Here is a 21,240-nt window from a genome sequence, read left to right as displayed (position 1 = left end):
GGAATGATGAGTCCATCGCTGGGAGGTGGGTATGACTGGAAAAAACACCCCCAGGACGTTTCCAACCATCTCAAGCATTATAACGATTCTTTCTACCCATCTTGTTTCATATCTGATCTTTGTTAAGACCTGAAGGCATGTGGCTATGTGATATTCTTCCTGGGGTTGTTTGCAAATACTGTTGTCCTCTGAGTCAAGTGTGAAAGGGCTACCCACTAGTCTTCCTGGATCTTTGGATCCTATATTTAGAATGAGGGTATCTAGTCCAAAACACTTATCTGAATGATGAGTAAACTGAGGCTGAGAGGTTAAATGACTTGCACAGGGCCACATAGGTGGTAAGTCTGAGGTAGGATTGGAATCCTTCAGATTCATCAATCAGCGTTTATGAAGTGCCCGCTATGTGCCAGACATTGTACTAAGTGCTTTACAATTATCTCATTGGATCCTCACAACTACCTCGTGATACCTAGGTGTTGTTAATTATCCCAATTTTACAGTTGAGGAAACTGAGGCAAATGGGTTAAGTGACTTGCCTAGGGTCACACAGCCAGTAAGTGAATTTGAATTCAGGTCTTCTTGACTCTGGGCCCGGTGCTTTATCATCCAAACATCCTAGGAAACAAATAAACAACCAGTCTTTGGTCTCAAAGAAATCTAGAGTTGTAGATTTAGAAACCTTAGAGGTCATGGAGTCATTTTACAGATGGAGAAACAGAAACCCAGAAAGAACAAGTGATTGACACCATATCACACAGGTAGTAAAGAGAGTAAGGATTTGAACCCAGCTCCTTGGTTTTTTTCATCATTTTGTTTCTTAGTTCTTTCTGATGTTCTTTCCTGTCGTTTTTTTCATATGAATTAGAGTAGGGCTTTGTGTGTGTGTGTGTGTGTGTGTGTGTGTGTGTATAATATTTTTATCATGCGTTTTATGCCATAACTCCTTGTTACTAAGTGAATTTTGTAAATTAATGTTATGCACGATGTCACATATATAATTTATAAAATATAAATTATAATTTAATCAATAATTCATGTATTAATTTGCATATAATTAAGGCTTTAAATATTAATAATTTAATTTACATTGCCTTAAGATTGGGAGGGCCTTAGTGTGGTATGATTTGTTTTTTAATAGCACTTTTGATTTTGGTGGTAGGATAGTCACCTAGCTGCTATGTGTCAGAAGTAGGGCTTGCAATCCCAAAGGACTATTGATGAAACATACTATCCACCTCCAAAGAAGGAACTGATATTGATGGAACACAGACTGAAGCAGGCTATTTTTCACATTTTTTCTTTTATTCAAGTTTTCTAGTACAAAATGATTAATATGGTAATGTTTTACATAATTGCAGAGGGGGGAGTTATGAGTCCATCAATGGGACGTGGGCATGACTGGAAAAATACCCCCAGGGGCATGTGTAACCTCTATCTGATTGCTTATTGGCCTTGGGGAGGGGAGAAGGGAGGGAGGTAAAGAGGGGATAAAGATTGGAACTCAAAACTATAAATAACAACATTTATTACTTTAAAAAAAAAGAAGTGGGGGTTGAATACAGTTTTGAGCTGCGCATCAGATACTCACAGATAGCTATCCTTTCTCCATATCCATCCTTTTGTTCTACTCCAAACCCCTTAATCTTCTCTTTTCCAGGTGAAACATCCTATTCCTCCAATAAATCCTTATATGACATGGTTTTAAGATTCTCCCCTATCTCCTACCCCATTCTGGTTACCTTTCTTTTGACACATTTTCATCTTGTCAATGTCCTTAACTAAAAGGTAGCATCCAGAACTTAATATGACACTCCGAGTGCATATTGACCAGGGTGGAGTATAGTGGGTCTCTGCAGCCTAGCATGGTGTAAAAGGCATGAAATTTGGAATCAAGAGGACCTGTTTTCAAATTCTTACTTTGCCAATTGCTGTCTACATGATTCTTGGTAGAGTCACTTCACCTCTCTGGACTTTCATTTTCCTCATCTGTAAAATGAATATGTAAGAATCATCTTTAAGGTCCTTTCCAGTCCTAAATCTATTGAGTCTGTTATCTGTAAACTGTCACTGAGGTAACTGGTGGTGAAGCAGATAGAGCACTGGTCCTAGAGTCAAGAAGACTGAGTCATTAAGAAGAGTAAAGAAGACTGGCCTTAAACACTCACTGGCTGAATGACCCTGGACAAGTCACTTGAGACCTCTGCTTGCTCAGTTTACCCATCTGTAAACTGGAAATAATAACAGTACCACTCCTAGGAATTTTGTGAGGACCAAATGAGATAGTATTTATAAAATGTTTTGCAAATCAGAAAGCTCTATATAAATGCTGTCTATTAATGTATGTTTACTTACCTAATCTTGGACACTAGATGTCTTCTATTTGTGCAGTCTAAGATTGCATAAGCCTGCCATGATTGCTCTTGTGCACTGAAACCTTCCAGGTTCTTTTCACATGAACTGTCCGTGTCTGTCTCTTCCTATATTTGTGTAGGTTTTTTGTTGTTTTTTTCCCCAACCCAAGGACTTGAAATTTAATAGGGATAAATAAACTCAACCTTAGTACCCTTGGCCCATCATTTGAACCTGTTGAGATCTTTTTGATTTCTGATTGTCATTCATCATGTTAGCTGAACTTCCCAGCTTGAGTCTGTTAATTGAGTAGTTCATAGATGCCTTCATCCAAGGCATTTATCAGCAGATATTTATTAAATGCCCACTTCCAGCTAAAGCTTTCTTCTATATGTTGTCTCCCTATATCAGAAAGGGGGCTCCTAGAGGGCAGAGACTGTCTTGTCTTTCTTTTTGTATCCATAGCACTTATTATAATACATGACCATTCGTTCATTCATTCATTCATTCTTCATGCCAGGCACTCTGCTAAGACATCTCAGCCCTGATGTTTTAGGGTATAGGGTTATACAAAGACAAAAGTGAACCAGAGACCCTGACTTCAGTGAGCTGGAACATCTTTTTTTTTTTTTTTTTTTTTTGGGTGAGGCAATTGGGGTTAAGTGACTTGCCCAGGGTCACACAGCTAGTAAGTGTCAATCGTCTGAGGCTGGATTTGAACTCAGATTCCAGGTCCGGTGCTCTATCCACTGTACCACCTAGCTGCCCCCAAGCCAGAACATCTTTGTTTTTTGGTTTTTTGGTTTTTTTAAAGTGAGGCAACCAGAGTTAAGTGACTTGCCCAAGGTCATACAGTCAGTAAGTGTTAAGTGTCTGAGGCCAGTCCCCGAACTCAGGTCCTCCTGACTCCAGGGCCAGTGCTCTATCCACTGTGCCACCTAGCTTCCCCAAGCTGGAACATCTTTAAACCTCCATAGGCAGGGCAGTAAGTGGTAGAACCAGGATCTGATACCAGGTTCTCCCACACTTAGCCAGGCGGCAAAGGTCTGCTAGACTCCACCATGCTTAATACCCAAATGGAATATTACGTTAAGTTCTGGATGCCACATTTTAGTAAGGATATTGATGAGATAGAATGGGGCCAAAGGAAGGTGACCAGCATGGTTAGGTGTCTTCAAACCATGTCATATAAGGATTTGTTGAAAGAATAGGGTTAACTCACAATCTAATGATAGAAGCATCATAAAGGTATGGAATAGAACTAGATCATTGGAAAGAGCCTTCTGGAATTTCATTAGAGACCCCACCCCCCCAAACACACACACACACACACACACACACACACACCCCAGTTTGCTATCTGTCCGTTACATTACCATTCTTTGAGTATAGGCAGTTAAGTTCTGAATCCGAATTCTTGTGTTATACTTGTAGCTTCGGTGTCTTGTCTTATCTACCAGGAAATCATGAGAACCTTAACCAGAGAGCTTATTGAAATCCAGGTAGCTCTGCTGCATTCCCTTGTTCTGCCAGTGTTGTGGTGTAACCTTTGTCAAAGGAGAAAAAGAGGTTAGTCTGGTACGACTTGTTTTTGATGCGCTCACGTTGGCTTGTAATAGCTGCTGTCTCTCCGAGCGTTTGCAAGACACCCCTTTTAATCATGCATTCTAGAATTTTGCCACAAAGTGAAGTCAGACTCCTTGAACCTATCATTTAAAAGTTCTGCTTTTCTTCCCTCTTGGGAGCAGAGAGCGAATGGCCCGGCTCCAGGCCTGTGTCGCCTCTGTGTTCTCCGCAGTTTTACAAACATCATAGATGACAGCTGAGCGGTCATACATGTTCTCTTGGTACCTTCAGATGGAATTGAAACAGCCTTGATGACATGTCCCTATTAAAAGGACAGCTAGATAGGCTCAGTCTCCACATTTGTGTTGTTTCAAATCCTGAAGCAGAAGGGTTTTTATGCTTTTCAGGGAAGGAAAGCGGAAGAAAAATGTAACAGTTGTCTTTTTTTTCTTAAAAGCAATCCTCGGGGGCAGCTAGTTGGTGCAGTGGATAAAGCACCGGCCCTGAATCCAGGAGGACCTGAGTTTAAATCCAGCCTCAGACACTTGACACTTACTAGCTGTGTGACCCTGGGCAAGTCACTTAACCCCAATTGCCTTACCAAAAAAAGGAAAAAAAAACAATCCTCCCCCCCAAAGCTTTATTGAAATTTTTATTTTTAAATATTCTCATTTCTTTTTTTTTTCTTTTTTTTTTTGGTGAGGCGATTGGGGTTAAGTGACTTGCCCAGGGTCACACAGCTAGTAAGTGTTAAGTGTCTGAGGCCGGATTTGAACTCAGGTCCTCCTGACTCCAGAGCCGGTGCTCTATCTACTGCGCCATCTAGCTGCCCCTAATATTCTCATTTCTTAATAGTATGCCCCTAGTAGAAAACCCTTCTCTCCACTCACATGTTCACCACCCTGGTGAAGGCCCCCATCACCTCACTTCTGGACCATTGCGGTAACCTTCAGGTTGACCTCTCTGCCTCAATTCTCTCCCTACTCCTGTCCGTCCCCATCTGACACTCGGGTACCAAAGTGATCTTCCTGACCTGACCTGACCCTGTCCTCCCTCAGTAAGCCCAGTGGCTTCTTTCTCCATGTGAGATCAAATATAAAATCCTCTGTTTAGGCCTTGTTGCCGTTCCTCCCATGAGAATTGTTTCCCAACTTGGTGCCATTGCACGGACTGTACACTATGCCTGGAAATGCTCTCTCCTCCCCTCTTCCACCTCCTTGTTTGACTGGCTTCTTTCAAGATGCAGCTTGAGTCCCACCTGCCTGCCTTGTGAGATTGCCTCCCGTTTATACTAGATATTATTGGCATGTTGTCTCCCCCCCCCCCCTTAGACCGGAAGGGCAGGAATGGTGGTTTTGTTTTTCTTTATATTTCTAGTGTTTAGCACAATACAGGGCACATAGTAGGTGTTTAATAAAGGCTTTTTGACTGGTTATTCTACTGTAACAGAGAAGTATAGTTAAGCAAACTAATACCTATTAACCGTGCCTGACAATGTATGCCTCATTCTTCATCTGTAGTCTACCACCTCCCTCCCAAGAGGAGGGACATTTTTGTCATCATCAGACTGCTTATCCCAGTGATCTCAGCCCTGATGTCCTAGGGTTATGGATCTTTGTATTACTGTGGTCATGGGACTAGACTAGCTTACTGGTTTGCATCTGCTCAGTGCAGTTTTTCTCAAGTTCCTCTGATTCTTTAGATCCATCTGTTCTTATTGTTCCTTCTTTCCATCAACCATTATCATCCTAGTCATCATGAGCAGTGGTTCTATGCTACTTTGATCATCTTCTTGACTCCCTTCCTCCACCCCTCCCCCCAACAGACCTTTAAAAAAAGGACTTTTGTTTTTCCTTAGCATTCATAGCCAGATTTAGCTCTATTTGAGATTCAGTGTTCCTGAAATTCCCCCGTTCTTCCCAGAAAGAGCCCTGGCTCTGAAGTCAGAGGACCTGGGTTCAAATCCTGCCTCTGATAGTTACTAGTTGCAGAGTTAGAATTGAATGATCATTCAATTCAACTCTAAGGTTTTTTCCAGCTTCTCTCCCCCCTTTCTCTCTCTGTCTCTGTCTTTCTGTCTGTCTTTATCTCTCTCACCCTCCCTCTCTCTCCCACTTCCTTTCTCCCTCTCTGCCCCCTTTCTCTCTCCCTCTGCCCCCTTTCTGTCTCTCTCCCTCCCCCCTCTCTCTTTCCCTTCCTCTCTCCCTCCCTCTCTCTCCACTCTCCCCTCTCCCTTCCTCTGTCTTCTGCAGGGGCAGATGCCCAGCTGTATCAGCCACACTTTAGCCTTAGAGAGTAGAGAGGAATTGAGTGCAGTTGAAGGCCCCAGTTGGGTTAGAATGATTTGGGGGGAACAGTGCACCCAGAGAAGGTGCAGCCTGGAAGCTGGGCCCTGGCCCTCTTGGAGTCTCGTTAGCTGAGGTCAAGGCAGGCAGGCAGCTCAGGAAAAGGGAGCTTTTTCTGCTGGGGAGAAGTGGAGGCTGCAGATTTTCTAGGGGCTTGCTGACCTGTGCCCCTCTGTTGGGAGCCTCTTCCTGGGCCTGCAGGAGTGGCATAAGCTGCTACTGCTGGTGACTTCTTCCTTTTTTCTCAGCACATCATCTCTGGTCTCCAGGCCTCTGCACAGACCCCACCCCTGAAATGCAATTTCTGGCCTCCTCATGGAACCCCTAGCTTCCTTCAAGGCTTGGCTCCAGTGTGCCTCCTCCTAGCACCTTTTCTGATGCTCCCTTCTTATTTGCATTCTCTGTAACCCTGAAATCATTTGATCTTTGTTTAATATTTACATAGTCATATCCTTGTTTCCCCCCAAGAGACTGTCAGCTCCTGGAGGGCAGGGACTGTTATCTTTATCTTATATCGCCAGGCACCCAGTTGTTGTTCAGTTGTTTTCAGTCCCATCCAACTGTTCGTGACCCCATTTAGGGTTTTCTTGGCAAAGATACTGGAGTGGTTAGAATGATTTCAGGGGAGCGGTGCACCACTCAGTGGTGCATTTCCTTCTCCAGATCATTTTACAGATGAGGAAACTGAGGCAAACAGGTTTAAGTGACTTGCTCAGGGCCACCCAGCTAGTAAGTGTCTGAGGCTGGATTTGAACTCAGGAAGATGAGTTTCCTGACTCCAGGCCTGGCGCTCTATGCACTGTGGCGCTACCTAGTGGCCCTCATACCTAGCAGCTACATAATAAATGCTTGTTCAGTTGAATTAAATTCCCTGGGACTCGCCAAAGGCCCTGATGAAGCTTGAGACCAGTCTGGCCGACAGTCTACCTTGGGTGGGCCCTGGAAGTCATTTGTTCCTTTGCGTCCCTTTCCTAGTTTTCTGACCCACCCTCAGCCCCTTTTGTTTGGGAGTAATGAGCTAGTGAAAGAGCCTTGGATATTGTGTAGGAAAGTGATTTTTTTGGTTTGTTTTTGTTTTTGTGGGGCAATGAGTGACTTGCCCAAGGGTCACACAGCTAATTAAGTGTCAAGTGTCTGAGGCTGGATTTGAACTCAGGCCCTCCTGAATCCAAGGCCGGTGCTTTATCCACTGCGCCATCTAGCTGCCCCAGGAAAATGATTTGTAAGGAATACAAGCTTGGAATCTTTCCCGCCCCCGCCACCACGGCTGACCAGCTCATCACCGAGGTTTGATGTGGTCATTGGCCTGGCGGCATCCTGCTAGTGACAGAGGGAGCCAGAAGCGTCACCTTCTAAATGGGCGCCTTGTTTCACAAGGCTGGTTTGAGGCTCAGAGGAGATGATGGGGTCATAGCTAGAAGGAATCTCAGAGGACATCTAGTCTAACACTCCCATTTTATAGGTGAGGAAGCTGAGACCTAGACTGGTTAAACAGCTAGCCGGATGTCAGAGGCAGGATTTGAACCCGGTCTTCCTGCCTCTGACTCTCACTCCTAACATTCCTGGGAGGCAGGTAGAGAAGGCCGGTATGTTGCCGTCCTCCCTGTCTTCCACATGGGGTCATCAGAGGCTCATGGATCTAACGGACTTCCAGGTCTCCCCCCTCATCCACGCTCTGTGTCTCTGTATCCCAGGGCAGTGAGATCCAGGACCCTGCCTACGTGGACAGCGAGAACGCCCTCGGAGAGCCCGACCTCTTTCCTGAGGACGAGGCCATGATGCTGGCCCAGCATGACGTCCTTCATGAGTCTGACATGGACAGCGCCATTGACAGTGCCCCGAGCCTGGAAGTATCCGACATGAGCCCAGGAGAGGAGAAGGATGGGGTCCTCGGAGGCCTCTTTCTTCCAGGCGACAAGTAAGTCCAGCGTCTGGGCCGGAAACGCTACCTCTAGGACTGATGACCTCTCCTAGTTGGTCCCAGCTAACTCGGACTCCTCCTTCCCTTTCAGGTTGTGAGCTGATGGGCAAACACGGTGCTGGTGCTGGGAGAGGAGGGGAGGAGAATAAGCATTTATTTAGAGCCTACCCTGTGCTAAGTACTATGCCAAACACCTCCTTTTAACCACCCTGTGAGAGAGGTGCTATTACTATCTCCATTTTTCAGCTGAGGAAACTGAGGCAGGCATGTGAAGTGACTTGCCCAGGGTCATACAGCTGATGAGTGTCTGAGGCCAGATTTGAACTCGGCCCTCCTGACAATAACTGCTGTGCCACTACCTTTGGATAATTTGGAGGTGGCGGGAGCACCAGGTGGGCTGAAGACTTGAGCTGCCCATGAGTGGACGGCTGATGGTTGGAGTGTAAGCTCTGGCTTTGTGAAATCAGATCTAGGTTTGAATCCTGGCTCTTCCACTCACTACCTGTGTGACCTCAGGCAAGTTGCTTCCCCTCTCTGAGTCCTGTTTTCTACTTGTGTAAAACTGTGTGGCCCCGGGCAAGTCTGAATTTCCTAGGGTCACATAGCCGTGTTGGCATCCAAACTTGGATCCAGGTCTTCCTGGCTGCCAGATCCCATTCCTCATCCACCAGCACAGATGGGGCTGAGGAGAAGAGGGATCAGGAAGGGTCCCTAGGAAGTGGTGCTTGAGCTGAGATGCTAAGCAGCAGAAGTGAGGAGCAGGGAGTGAGGGCATCCCAGGAACGCTTGGAGCTGGGAGGTGAAGGTGCTGTTTGTGAGAGTCAGCAAGAAAGGCCAGCCTGGCTGGACCAGAGGGTGAGGTGGGTGGTGGCCAGATTGGAGAAGCCTTCAAATGTCAGAAGAGGAGCTTCCAAAGGTACTTTTCTTGGTCTTGCAGGTCATTTATCCCTAACCCATCCGCAACATCTGATCTCTCCACACACTCAACAGCCTCTCTCATCAGTAACGAAGAGCAATTTGAAGACTATGGGGAAGGGGAAGATGTGGAATTTAACCCCAGCAGTCCTTGTCCCGATGATGAAACTAGAACCAATGTCTACTCTGACCTGGGGTCCTCCGTATCTTCCAGGTGGGTGCTCTGGGTCTGGGGGGGAAATGGGACTTGACTAGAGTTGGGGGTTCAGAGAAAATGTGAGGGAACAACTTTGGGGGCCTTTGTGCCAAGGAAGATAAGGCAGAACTGCTCTTGGAGAGGCAGCATGGCCTGAAATTAAGCACACTTAATAAATGATTGTTGACTGACTGACTGACCAACTGATGGGTCGTACTACCTCATTTGAAACCTGCAGCTGGTAGTCCCAGCTCTAAGAAGCCCCCTGCTGGGGCCAGCTAAAACCATTTCACTTTTCATTGAGAACATTCACATCTCAGAAATCCGTAACCCTACAGATCAGAGTGCGGCTGATTTTTTTATTTTCATTGTCTAGATTTAAGAAAGTGATAGAGAAAATGTTACTAAGGCAGATGAAACGTAGAAGTGTGTCCTATGTACATCTGTCTCACCCTTTCGGAGCCGGTTGTTAAAATTTACTGGCTCTAGGTCTCAGGCTTGGGTATCTCCCCCTGCCCTAGTTCATTCTGCAGTGGACACTCCTCCCTGGGGTTTGAGAACTGAGTCTGTGAGCTCCTGATGTTTCTTTTCCTGTCTCCACCAAGGCCCCCCTCCCCCCCCCAACCCCCGCCAGTCTCATACCTGGGAAAGAGACCAATTCACATTCATCTGGGGAAATGACTAAGAGGCAAGAATGAAATATTAGAGCCTGAGTCCCCACTTAGACCTTAGACCTTGGTCTTCCTAACCCTGAAATGGGCACCAAATACTTTAACTCCCTCCCACTCTCTCCCTCCAGGATATTGTAAGGATTCTAGATCTAACCAGTACCAGGGGTGAGTTCTGTCATTGAATTGCTCCCAGAAGTTCTAGGGAGTTCAGACATTCCTGAAGTATACTTGCTGGATTCGGAGTCAGTAGAGATTTAGGTTCAAATCTAGTCTCAAGCTAGTTTTGTGAACCCAGGCAAGACATTAAGTGTCCTCACCCGTAATATGGAGCTTATGATAATAATGCCTGTAGTATACACCCCACAGGGTTGTGTGAGGCAGATCAGACTGTGTCTGCATTTGTTTTTTGTTTTTTTAAATAAAAGTATTTTGGGGGCAGCTAAGTGGCGCAGTGGATAGAGCACCGGCCCTGGAGTCAGGAGGACCTGAGTTCAAATCTGGCCTCAGACACTTAACACTTACTACCTGTGTGACCTTAGGCAAGTCACTTAACCCCAATTGTCTCACAAAAAAAATAAAAGTATTTTATTATTTTCCAGTTACATGTAGAAATAGTTTTCAACATTTGTTTTTATAAGATTTCCGATTTCAAATTTTTCTCTCTCCCTCCCCTTCCTCCCCACCCCCAGACAGCAGGCAATCTGATATAGGTTATGTATACATAATAACATTAAACATATTTCTGCATTAGTCATGTTATACGAGAAGAATCAGAGCACAAAGGAAAAACCTCAAATTAGAAAACCAACAGCACCAAAAACAAAAGAAATAGTTTGGTCCAATCAGCATCCATATTCCACAGTTCCTTTTTTTTTCTGGATTTGGAGAGCCTTTTCCATCATGAGTCCTTTGGAACTCTCTTGTTCCATTGGATTGGTGAGAAGAATCTAGTCTATCACAGTTGATCAACACATAATGTTGATGATACTGTGTATAATGTTCTTCTGGTTCTGCTCATCTCACTCATCATCAGTTCATGCAAGTCCTTCCAGGTTTCTCTGAACTCCACCTGCTCATCATTTCTTAAAGCACAATAGAATTCCATTACATTCATATACCACAACTTGTTCAGCCATTCCCCAATTGATGGACATCCCCTAAATTTCCAATTCCTTGCTAGTGTGTCTGCATTTGTAACATTTGCATTTGCAAGCTTAAAAAGTACTACAGGGGCAGCTAGGTGGCACAGTGGATAAAGCATCGGCCATGGATTCAGGATCACCTGAGTTCAAATCCAGCCTCAGACACTTGACACTTATTAGCTGTGTGACCCTGGGCAAGTCACTTAACCCTTATTGCTCTGCTCCCCCCTAAAAAAAAAGTACTACAGTTCTATTGTTTATTTTTTTATCATGGCTGGGCGGCTCCCTTGGGGCCTCAGCTCAGGAAGATGTTTGAGCAATTAGACCAGTTATATTAAAGTTATATCCTTTCCACCAACTAACAGCGCAGGACAGACCCCTAGAAAAACGAGGCATGTCTACAACAGTGAACTGCTGGATGTCTACTGTTCCCAGTGCTGTAAGAAGATCAGTCTGCTCAACGATTTGGAAGCCAGGCTGAAGAATCTTAAGGCCAACAGGTGAGCAGGTGTTGGCCCCAAAGGGGATTTTTGGATTCTCTGGATCCAGCCGTGACCTGAAGGAGCACAGGATGGATGCATTCATTCCATTGGGCTCTCTACCCTGATCGTTTGCTACCCTCTCCCATCCTGGACCAGATAGGAGTTGTGTCTGCCCGACTACCAGGTCAGCGTGGTCTCTCCAGTGGGCCTGGAGAAGAGAATCAGTTCAGCAGAGTCAGATGACTTTCACTGGAATCCCAGCATTGCTGTATGACCTTGGGCAAATCACTTTACTTCCCTGGAATTCGGTTCTGTAAAATGATCGGAGGGGGGCAGGGCAGCTAGGTGGCACAGTGGATAAAACACTGGCCCTGGATTCAGGAGGACCTGAGTTCAAATCTGCCATCAGACACTTGACACTTACTAGCTGTGTGACCCTGGGCAAGTCACTTATCCCCAATTGCCTCACCAAAAAAAAAGAAGAAGAAGAAGAAAGAAGTAGTAGTAGTAGTAGTGGTAGTGGTAGTGGTAGTGGTAGTGGTAGTAAAATGAGGGGAGCGGACTCAGGGACCTCTGAGGTCCCTTGAAGCCCTGGGTCTCAGTTTCTCCTCCCCTCCGTAAAACAAGGGGTTGACCCAGAGGGCCGATAAGCCCCCTTCTAGCTCTCCATCCACAACCCTCCAGTCTGTGATTGTAAGATTTAACCTGCTCGGGAAGTGATTCTTGGGAGCTGTAAGTTAGCTGTGGTTGACCAGGGAGAGAGCTGGGACAAGCCTTTCCTGACTGGGTTGAGAAGAGGAGAGCCAGGCAAGGGCTTGGAGATGGGAAAACACAGGAGAAGGTTCAGGAGGGGAGGGAGCTTCCCCTACCTCCCTGTGCTGTTTTAAAACTCAAGAGAATTTCTGTGAGCCACCTTCCCCTCCCTGCCCCCACCCCAAACCTTGACCTTGGATGTGATGGATGCTGCACCATGGTCTGTTTTGCGTTAAGACCGAGGCTGGTCTCAGTGATTCCTCCTTTCCTCTCTTCCAGCCCCAACCGGAAGATCTCCAGCACAGCATTTGGACGGTGAGACCCTGCCCACCTTGTGTGGGTTTCCCTACTTACCCTGTGTGACTTCCCCACCCCTCTTCCCTCCCCTGACTTCTCTGTCCCAGCCTCAGGCAGCATCTTCAGATATTTAATGGACGTTCCAAGCGTAACTGCCCAGCAGAAGTTTATCCCTCTCTTTCCCGACAGCCGTACAAAAAAAACAGCCTTGATTCAGTTACCCTAGACTTGAAGAGCCCTGAGTAAGGAAACTCAGCCATGTGAACATTGACACTTGGCTAGAAATATCACAAACTTCGTATGACCTGTGGGATGGGATGTATAGCCCCTGCCTTCAAGGGGCTTTTAATCTTTAAACTCTGTTAAAATGTGAAGTTTATTTGCTCAAGTAAATTTTTATTGATATGATTTTTTTTTATTTAACATATCCTTCTCCCTATTCCCTCCCAGGGAAGTTTCCCATGACAACCAAAGAGTTTTAAAAAGAGGAAAAGAGGGGGCAGCTAGGTGGTGCAGTGGATAGAGCACCAGCCCTGGAGTCAGGAGGATCTGGGTTCAAATTTGGCCCCAGACATTTAACACTTACTAGCTGTGTGACCCTGGGCAAGTCACTTAACCCCAATTGCCTCACCAAAAAAAAAAGAAAAGGTAAAGAGAAAATTGTTCTCTTAGGTGATCACCTTCCATTCCAGTGCATACACAGGCTGGTTCTTTTGTCTCATCCATCTAGCCTTTCTGAAAGTCTTTTTAAGGCTGATGGTAGGATTATGATACGGGGGAAGAGCACTGTGTTTGAAACACTGACCACCTGTGTGAACTTGTCAGTCCTAGGACCTTGCTGGTCCTTTATTTCTTCACATGTAAAAAATAAGGACCATGGGCCAGGTGACTGCTGAGGTTCCCACCATTTCATGCATGAGCTTTAAGCCTAAACTGTGAGCGGGGCACAGGGGCAGGAGGGTGTGAGTTCAAGTCCCACCTGTGGGACCTGTTGCCTCATTTCTCGGTGCCTCTGACAACTCCAAGACTAGGGAGTTGCAGAGAAGGCGCGGCTCTGCATTGGTATAGGGAGTTCCCTAAACCAAGGAAATGACAGGCCCAGGCACTCTCTCTCTCTCTCTCTCTCTCTCTCTCTCTCTCTCTCTCTCTCTCTCTCTCTCTCTCACTCGCCCTAATTATGCCAATCCCTGGGGAGACATAGAAAGGAAAAAAAAAACCTAGCTCTTGCCCTCAAGAAGCTTCTCTTTTGACATTCCCAGACAACTCATGCACAACAGCAACTTCAGCAGTAGTAACGGCAGCACCGAGGACCTGTTCCGGGACAGCATCGACTCCTGTGATAATGACCTCACAGAGAAGGTGAGAGTAGACAAGGGCTCCCATCTGCACCCTTGTTTATCACAGGGCACTGGGGGCTTATGGAGAGAATATGAACTCTTTGATAGTGGCGGTGGGGGAAAACGTGGAAGGAGCAACAGATGTGGTAACAGTGGCGTCCTAAGCCACTGCAAAGCCCAGGGCACAGTTATATGTCACTGGGGAAGTCAGTTCAGCAAGAATTTATTAAGTACTGGGTGTATATTTGAGGAGTGGGTAAGTAGGGATGTGTGTATATATGCACACAGTTGTACACACCTGCACATCCCTGCAATGGGGGCCTGAGATGCTCCGTCCCCCAATTCCACCCACTCCAACTCCTTCCTGTTGTATGTAGGTGAGCTTCCTGGAGAAAAAAGTGACCGAGCTGGAAAACGACAGCCTGACCAACGGAGACCTGAAGAGCAAATTGAAACAAGAGAACACGCAGCTCGTCCACAGGTATTGACATACCCACTCTTCCTGGGAAAGGGATGGGCTGGAAGCTGGGCCACCGGGGATGGGGATGATAGAGGGGTATGGGGGTGGTTTCCAGCTGGGATTCTCATTGATGGAAGAAGGGAGAAGGATCCAGGCTACTGGGGAGGTCATGGTCCAGACAGGTTCTCCCCTATCCCGGTCACTGAGAAGTTATAACTAGACGGCAGTGCCTAAAACGGTGATGTCAGAGTGCTCATGTGACCCCAGTGGCTGCCTCTCCACAGGGTGCATGAGCTGGAAGAGATCATGAAAGACCAGGAGACGACGGCCGAGCAGACCCTGGAGGAGGAGATCAGACGGCATCGGGAGCTGTTCGGCAAGCTGGAGAAGGAGAAGGGCACCGAGATCGAGCTGCTCAACACAAGGTGTGCATCTCACTCACTCTCTGGGTTTCAGTCCGTCTATGGCTCGTCGGCCCCACGGATGATATTGTGAATATCAGACAAAAATAATAATATTGTTGATATAGTTTAAAGATTTGCAGCTGGGGGCAGCTAGGTGGTGCAGTGGATAAAGCACTGGCTCTAGATTCAGGAGGACCTGAGTTCAAATCCAGCCTCAGACACTTGATACTTACTAGCTGTGTGACCCTGGGCAAGTCACTTAACCCCCATTGCCCTGCAAAAAGAAAAAAAAAAGATTTGCAGCTACTTTACATATGTTTGACCCTCATGGTCACCTGGGGAGGTAGGTACCGTGTGTATCAGCTCCACTTTACAGATAAGAAGACCGAGGCTTCAGAGCTTATATAAGAATGCCTGGAGGAACTTCAAACCCTTTCCCATTTATGATCCGGGGAATCCTTGCCCTGTCCCTCTAAGTGGAGAAGAAACAGATTATCATCCCCATTTGAGAGCTCGGGAAACTTTGAGAAAGTGGGGCTTTCTGAGGGATGCTGTCCTCCCTCCCAGCCTGGGGCTTTCTCCGCTGTCAGCTCAGTCAGACAGATGGAGCCCCAGGACCTAAAAGAAACCAGAGGCTGGTTTAAATCGGGAAAGTGTGTCTGCAGGACTGTTCACCTTACTCCCAACACGTCCTCTGGGATCCAGTGACATCGGCCCCCAGGCTGTGCCACCAGCAAGACCCTCCGTCTCTTGGCTCTGGGCGTTTCCCCTGAATGTCCCCTGGACCCAGAGTTCTGTCCTTCTTCCACACTGACTTCTGACCTCCCTGACCTCCTGAGTCCCAAGTAATATCCTGCCTCCTCCAGGAAGCCTTCCCCAATCCCTCTCGATTCCAGCGCTTTCCTTCTTTGCTACCTCCTACTTATCCTGCATAGAGCTTGCTGTGTATATATTGGTTTTCATGTTGTCTCCCCCATTAGATTGTAAGCTCCTGGGGCAGCTAGGTGGCGCAGTGGATAGAGCACCAGCCCTGGAGAGAGGAGGACCTGAGTTCAAATCCGGCCTCAGACACTTAACACTTACTACCTGTGTGACCGTGGGCAAGTCACTTAACCCCAATTGCCTCGCTTAAAAAAAAAAAAAAAGTAAAATAAAAGATTGTAAGCTCCTTGGGGACAGGGACTGCCTTTTGCCTCTTTTTCTGTCTCCAGCACATGACACGGTGCCTGGCACGTAGTAGGTGCTTAATAAATGTTAAATGGCATGGGATAATAGAGTTGTACAAGGACCATGGAGGCCATTTAGTCTAATCCCCTTGTTAGAGACAGAGGGCCAGGGAAGTCCTGGTGACTTGCCCCAGGTCACAGAGCTAATAAGTGTGAGATATTGGGTGGGGGTAGGAGTTGAACTCAGGTATTCCTGGCATGAAGTCCAGTGCTATCCCCCATGGCATGCTGCTTCTCAGGTCCACAGCACTTTCAGTCTCATGGGGGAAAGTGGTGTGGTTGGGAAGGGAGTTGAGAGCACTGGACCTGAGTTCAAATCCTGCCTCAGACAGTCAGTAGTTGTATGGCCCTAAGCAAGTCATGTAACCCCTCTGCCTGCCTCGATTTCTCCATCTGTAAAACAAGGGTGGTAATCTTTATATTCCTTCACTTTATAGCTTGGTTTGAGGACGGGCCTTTGAGAATCTGAAAGCAATCTGGGAGTGGAACCTTGAAGGAGTCTCTTCTGTTCCCTGGGTTTTCATTAACTCCTGTTTCAAATGAGGGGGCCTGGAACAAGATGATTCCCCCTGCACTAATGTCCTCTGGTTCCCCGAGTGGGGATGAGGCAAGCACACCTTGTGAAGAGGCCTTGAAGTTGCCTGGGGTGCTGGCTCAGTGGGTCATCTTTGATGCTGAAAAGGGGAGCCTTGAGTCTTTGGCACAAAGGATGTCTAAAGTCTCTCTGCCACCCTCCCATGCAGGGGCCTCCGAAGTTTATCCCATCCCCAGGTGGACGGGTTGATCTTGGCAAAGACGATTGCCCCTTCCAGGCCTGCTCCTGCACTTGTGCTGCTGGCCAGTGTCCACTCTGTGCTGCTGCTTTCTCATTACTCATCTTCCCCGCTATAGGCCAGAGAGCTCTCTGGTTAGACCCCTAAGAGCGGGCTTCACACTATGCCCCTGAGCCCGCTGTAGAAATCGCAAAATGTTCCTTCTTTTTAGAAAGTGTTATGGTCCTTTGACCACACTTCATTTAAAAGCAGCCATAGCCCAAAGGATGTCCCGCCCCCCGCCCCGAAAAAAAAAAGCCCTTTACAATTTAATCTTTTTTTTTAGTGAGCAAAAGTATTTTCTCTCACTGTCACCTTCGAAAAAAGAAAAACAAAACCTTCATAAACAAATAAATATGCTCAGTCAAGCAAAACAAATTCCACATGCAAAAAATAGCATTTTCAGCCTGTACCCAGAGCCCCTTCCCTCTCTGTTGGGAGGCGGGCAGCCGACTTTACCAGGAGCCTGCTGGAGTCGAGCTGGACTCATTGCAGTGCACAGAGGGAGTCAGGCTTTCAAAATCATTTGGACTCAAAAACACTTTGAAGTAGTTGTGGTCGTATTCAAGTCTGACCGTAGCAAAAGTTAAAAACAAGAGCATCCCTACTTCGAGCAATCCATTTAAGATAATCTGGTCACATCATGTGCAGGGTTAAGTCTTTGGTGCTTTAGGTCAAGTTTCTTTTGCAAACAAGGAAATGCACTTGAATAGTTAATACTTAAAATGGTTTTTTTCCTCAATTATACGTAAAGCAAAATTTTTAGCATTTTAAAAAAATTTCAGTTCCAAATTCTCTCCCTCCTTGAGAAGTCAAACAATTTGATATTAGTTATACATGTGCATTCATGCAAAGCATTTCCATATTAGCCATGGTTGCAAACCAAAAAAACCCAAAAACCCCAACCAAGCATAATAAAAAAAAGTTTTAAAAGAGTTAATACTTTTTTTTTTTTTAATGCAAGGCAATGAGGGTTAAGTGACTTGCCCAGGGTCACACTGCTGGGAGTAAAAACCTAACAACAACTCTTGGAAACCAGCCTCCAGAGTGGAAATTAAACATAAGATCTGGGTTGTCAAAATAAACAAACCCACTAAGTCCCCAAGGGGACAATTTGCACTAAGCGCCATGGGGAACATGGGGGAGAGACTGCTTTCTAACATGAAATCCTGGCCCACCAGTATCTATTTCCCCATAGCCGTTACAGCAGGAACCAGTGGATGGACTTGGTCAGGAAGACCTGGGTTCGAATCCCACTTCTGATGCTTCTTCCTTGGCAGAGTAATGCTGGGGGGAGAGGGTGGGGTTTAACTAACCTTTGACTCACGAAGCTTCACTTAGCTAGGACATGTCAGAGTTGGGATTTAAGTGCAGGTCCTCTGACTCTGGAGAGAATGTTTGTTTCACTGTACCATGCTAAGGTTACATGGTTTGTTTTCCCATTAAAAAACCATTCACTTGGGGGCAGCTAGGTGGCGCTGCAGTGGATAAAGCAATGGCCCTGGATTCAGGAGGACCTGAGTTCAAATCTGACCTCAGACACTTGACACTTACTAGCTGTGTGACCCTGGGCAAGTCACTTAACCCCCATTGCCTTTCCAAAAAAATACATTTTGTATAGCATCTACTATGTGGTGGGCTGAGTTCAAGCCAGAGGAGTCCAGATTGGAAAGAATACAGAATGCACTAAAGGGAGCAATGCAAAATCAGCCCAGGATGGTCAGACAGAGTTCAGCAGTAAAGATCTTTGCACGTGAATATCCCCATTTCACAGATGAGCATGTTGTTGGTGTTATTTCAGTCGTGTGCGATTTTCCATGACCCCATTTGGGGTTTTCTTGGCAAAGATACTGGAGTGGTTTGCCCATTTTCTTCTCTACTTTATTGTACAAATGAGGAAACCGAGGCAAACAGGGTGAAGTGACTTTGCCAGGGTCACACAGCTAGTAAGTGTTAAGTGTCTGAGGTCGGATTTGAACTCGGGTCCTCCTGAATCCACGGCCGATGCTCTATCCACTGCACCACCTAGCTGCCCCCGAGAAGGGAATTGAAAATGGAGAAAATGCCCTGCAGGAATCAGGGCAGCAAATATGGTGGGTGGATTCTGCCCCATTTGAAGACCAAAATCTGCTCGTACCTTGTCCAAAGGTTACACAAGACTGATGGAGTTCTGCTAAGAGACGTAGGTCGAGGATCACCCCAGAGAAGAGAGGGCTGTGGTGAAAAGAAGGCCTAGTACAGTGCTTGGCACATAGTAGGCGCTTCACATTAGGCCTCATAGTAAGTGCTTTGGTAGCCTTGCTTATTGACTTATGACTTTCGTGACCTTGGGAACCTTTGAGGCTGTTTCCTCATCTGTAAATTAAGAGGTTGGATTCTCTTCCAGCTCTCCTCAGATAGAGAGTAAGGAACATGGCTCCCTCCCCCCACCCCTCAAGGGATACTTTCTTTCTTAGCCATCCTTCAAAATGCTCAGCTCGTCTACCCCCACTTCAATGAAGCTTCATATGATCTGTGATAATGGACGCTGACCCAGGAGCAGACGTGTTGTCTTTGGAGTCAGAGAACCCGGGTTCAAATCGTGTGTCTGATGCTTACTGCCTGAGTGACCTTGTGCAGGTCATTTACTTTGGCCTCAGTTTGCTTATCTGTAAAATGAGAGCTGGACTAGATAAGCCTACAGATTTCACAAATCTGTGCTCTTAAGATAGACCTAACTTCTAAGAAGAGGGAGGTCATGGTCCCATTGTACTCTGCCCTCATCACAATCCCATCTAGAGTATGGTGTTCATTCCTAGGCCCACCATTGAAGAAGGATGTTGATCATCTGAAGAGTATCCCTGGGAGAGCAGCTGGGATGTCAGAGGGCACCAATGACCTTCATTAAGGTCGTCAGTGGAAGGAACTGGGGCTGTTCAGCTTGGAGGAGAGAGAACTTGAGGGGAACCTGGTTGCTGCTGGAAATAAGGGGGATTGGACTCATTTTGCTTGGGAGAAGTTGTTGAGGGACAGAATTAAACTGCCAAAATGGAAAGTGGCAGCCTCCATCACTCTCCCTCCATTGGTCAGTTTCACATAATTGTTTCCCAAGAACCTAACAGTACTTTGGGTTGGAGGTTGGACACTTGGGAAACCAGGCAATTCTAACAAAAAAGTAACTATTTTTAAATAAATACAGTCATGGTAACTAGAGAGAGAGTTAAATTCAACCATCTACCATTTTTAATTCAACGGGTGTTTGTAAAATTAAGTTCTTATGGATGCAGACTGCTGGGGTGTTCATACTGAGATTGCCAGACACAGTTCCTGCCCTTTTTGAACTTGCTGGCATTTAATGACTTATATGATTCCTTTAATACCTCCAGGATCAATGAGTCTATGTAGACACTTCACCAGTGCAAAGTGTACCTCCTTTTGACAAAACCTTAGTTTAATAAATGGTTGCCCTGTGTTACTGGGGCTTTTAAAAAATAAATCTCCCATGACCCACCTGGGAACTAAACCTGTCAGAATTTAGGGAGGCTGATCCTCTGACCTGCTCTGTCCTGGAAGCCTTCCCAGCTTGATTGATAGCTGCCAGAGTTGGCATTGCTTTTGAGGTGCACCAGTGAGGCATTAAGGGGCATATTAGGTGGAGGAGGGTAGTAGACAATAACTCATGAAGAGTGCTTCCAAGTTCAGGGCAGGGGCTGAGGCAGGAAGGGGGTATTTTCGGCTGGGGAGAGGGGGAGATGAAATCAAAGGCAACTTCCTGGAAGAGTGGACTTGTAAAAAATGAAAGCAGATGCAGTGCTGAGAAATGGTGGTTTCGATTCTGAGTCAGATCCATCAAACCTAAAGGTGTGAATTTGTTGTTTTAACCATGTGACCTTTTTCAGGAGAGAAGTTACATTTTGGTTCTAAATTCTGTAGTTGTGAGTCCATGAGTGAAACTGACATTGGTTTCTCTGCACCTTGTCCCCTGGCCCCCCCCTCTTCCCCCAGGGTACAACAATTAGAAGAAGAGAATACAGGACTGAGAACCACAGTGACCCGTCTAAAGTCCCAGACAGAGAAATTAGATGAGGTAAGAATTTTTTAAATTGATAATCTTTTGTTTTTACATTTTTGATTTCCAAATATTTCCCTCCTGGCTTTGGTGTTTTGGAAATTATCTAATTGTCAGTTGGTTTGTGGCACAGATAAGGCAAGATCTGGTGTGTAGGTGGGTGGAGATGGGTTGAGGGGTCACTGATTTCAGGTTCATGCAGGGATGGTGGGCAAGCTTCCTTGGATGTTGGTGGACTCTCTCCGTACCCCCTTCACACATCACTCCCCATTTCCTCAGGCAATAATGTCCTTTCTCTAAATGGACAAGGTGGCGG

The 21,240-nt window shown here is 46.2% G+C and overlaps 1 protein-coding gene across 2 annotated transcripts in view; it reads left to right on the top strand.

Annotated features, from left to right (window-relative positions):
- Window positions 1-21,240, top strand: part of RAB11FIP4 (RAB11 family interacting protein 4) — a 173,676-nt gene that overhangs the window by 144,404 nt on the left and 8,032 nt on the right. For both annotated transcript variants that reach the window (XM_044000326.1, XM_044000327.1), the window contains 8 exons: window positions 7,955-8,178; window positions 9,119-9,310; window positions 11,471-11,605; window positions 12,620-12,655; window positions 13,897-13,996; window positions 14,352-14,455; window positions 14,719-14,859; window positions 20,861-20,942. In XM_044000326.1, the coding sequence (XP_043856261.1) occupies window positions 7,955-8,178; window positions 9,119-9,310; window positions 11,471-11,605; window positions 12,620-12,655; window positions 13,897-13,996; window positions 14,352-14,455; window positions 14,719-14,859; window positions 20,861-20,942 (1,014 nt within the window). The remainder of the gene's footprint in view (window positions 1-7,954; window positions 8,179-9,118; window positions 9,311-11,470; window positions 11,606-12,619; window positions 12,656-13,896; window positions 13,997-14,351; window positions 14,456-14,718; window positions 14,860-20,860; window positions 20,943-21,240) is intronic.

Source organism: Dromiciops gliroides, chromosome 4, assembly GCF_019393635.1.
Source record: "Dromiciops gliroides isolate mDroGli1 chromosome 4, mDroGli1.pri, whole genome shotgun sequence".
NCBI lineage: Eukaryota > Metazoa > Chordata > Mammalia > Microbiotheria > Microbiotheriidae > Dromiciops > Dromiciops gliroides.
The sequence above is the reverse complement of the archived record's forward strand: the minus strand, read 5'-3'. Positions and strand labels throughout refer to the sequence as shown.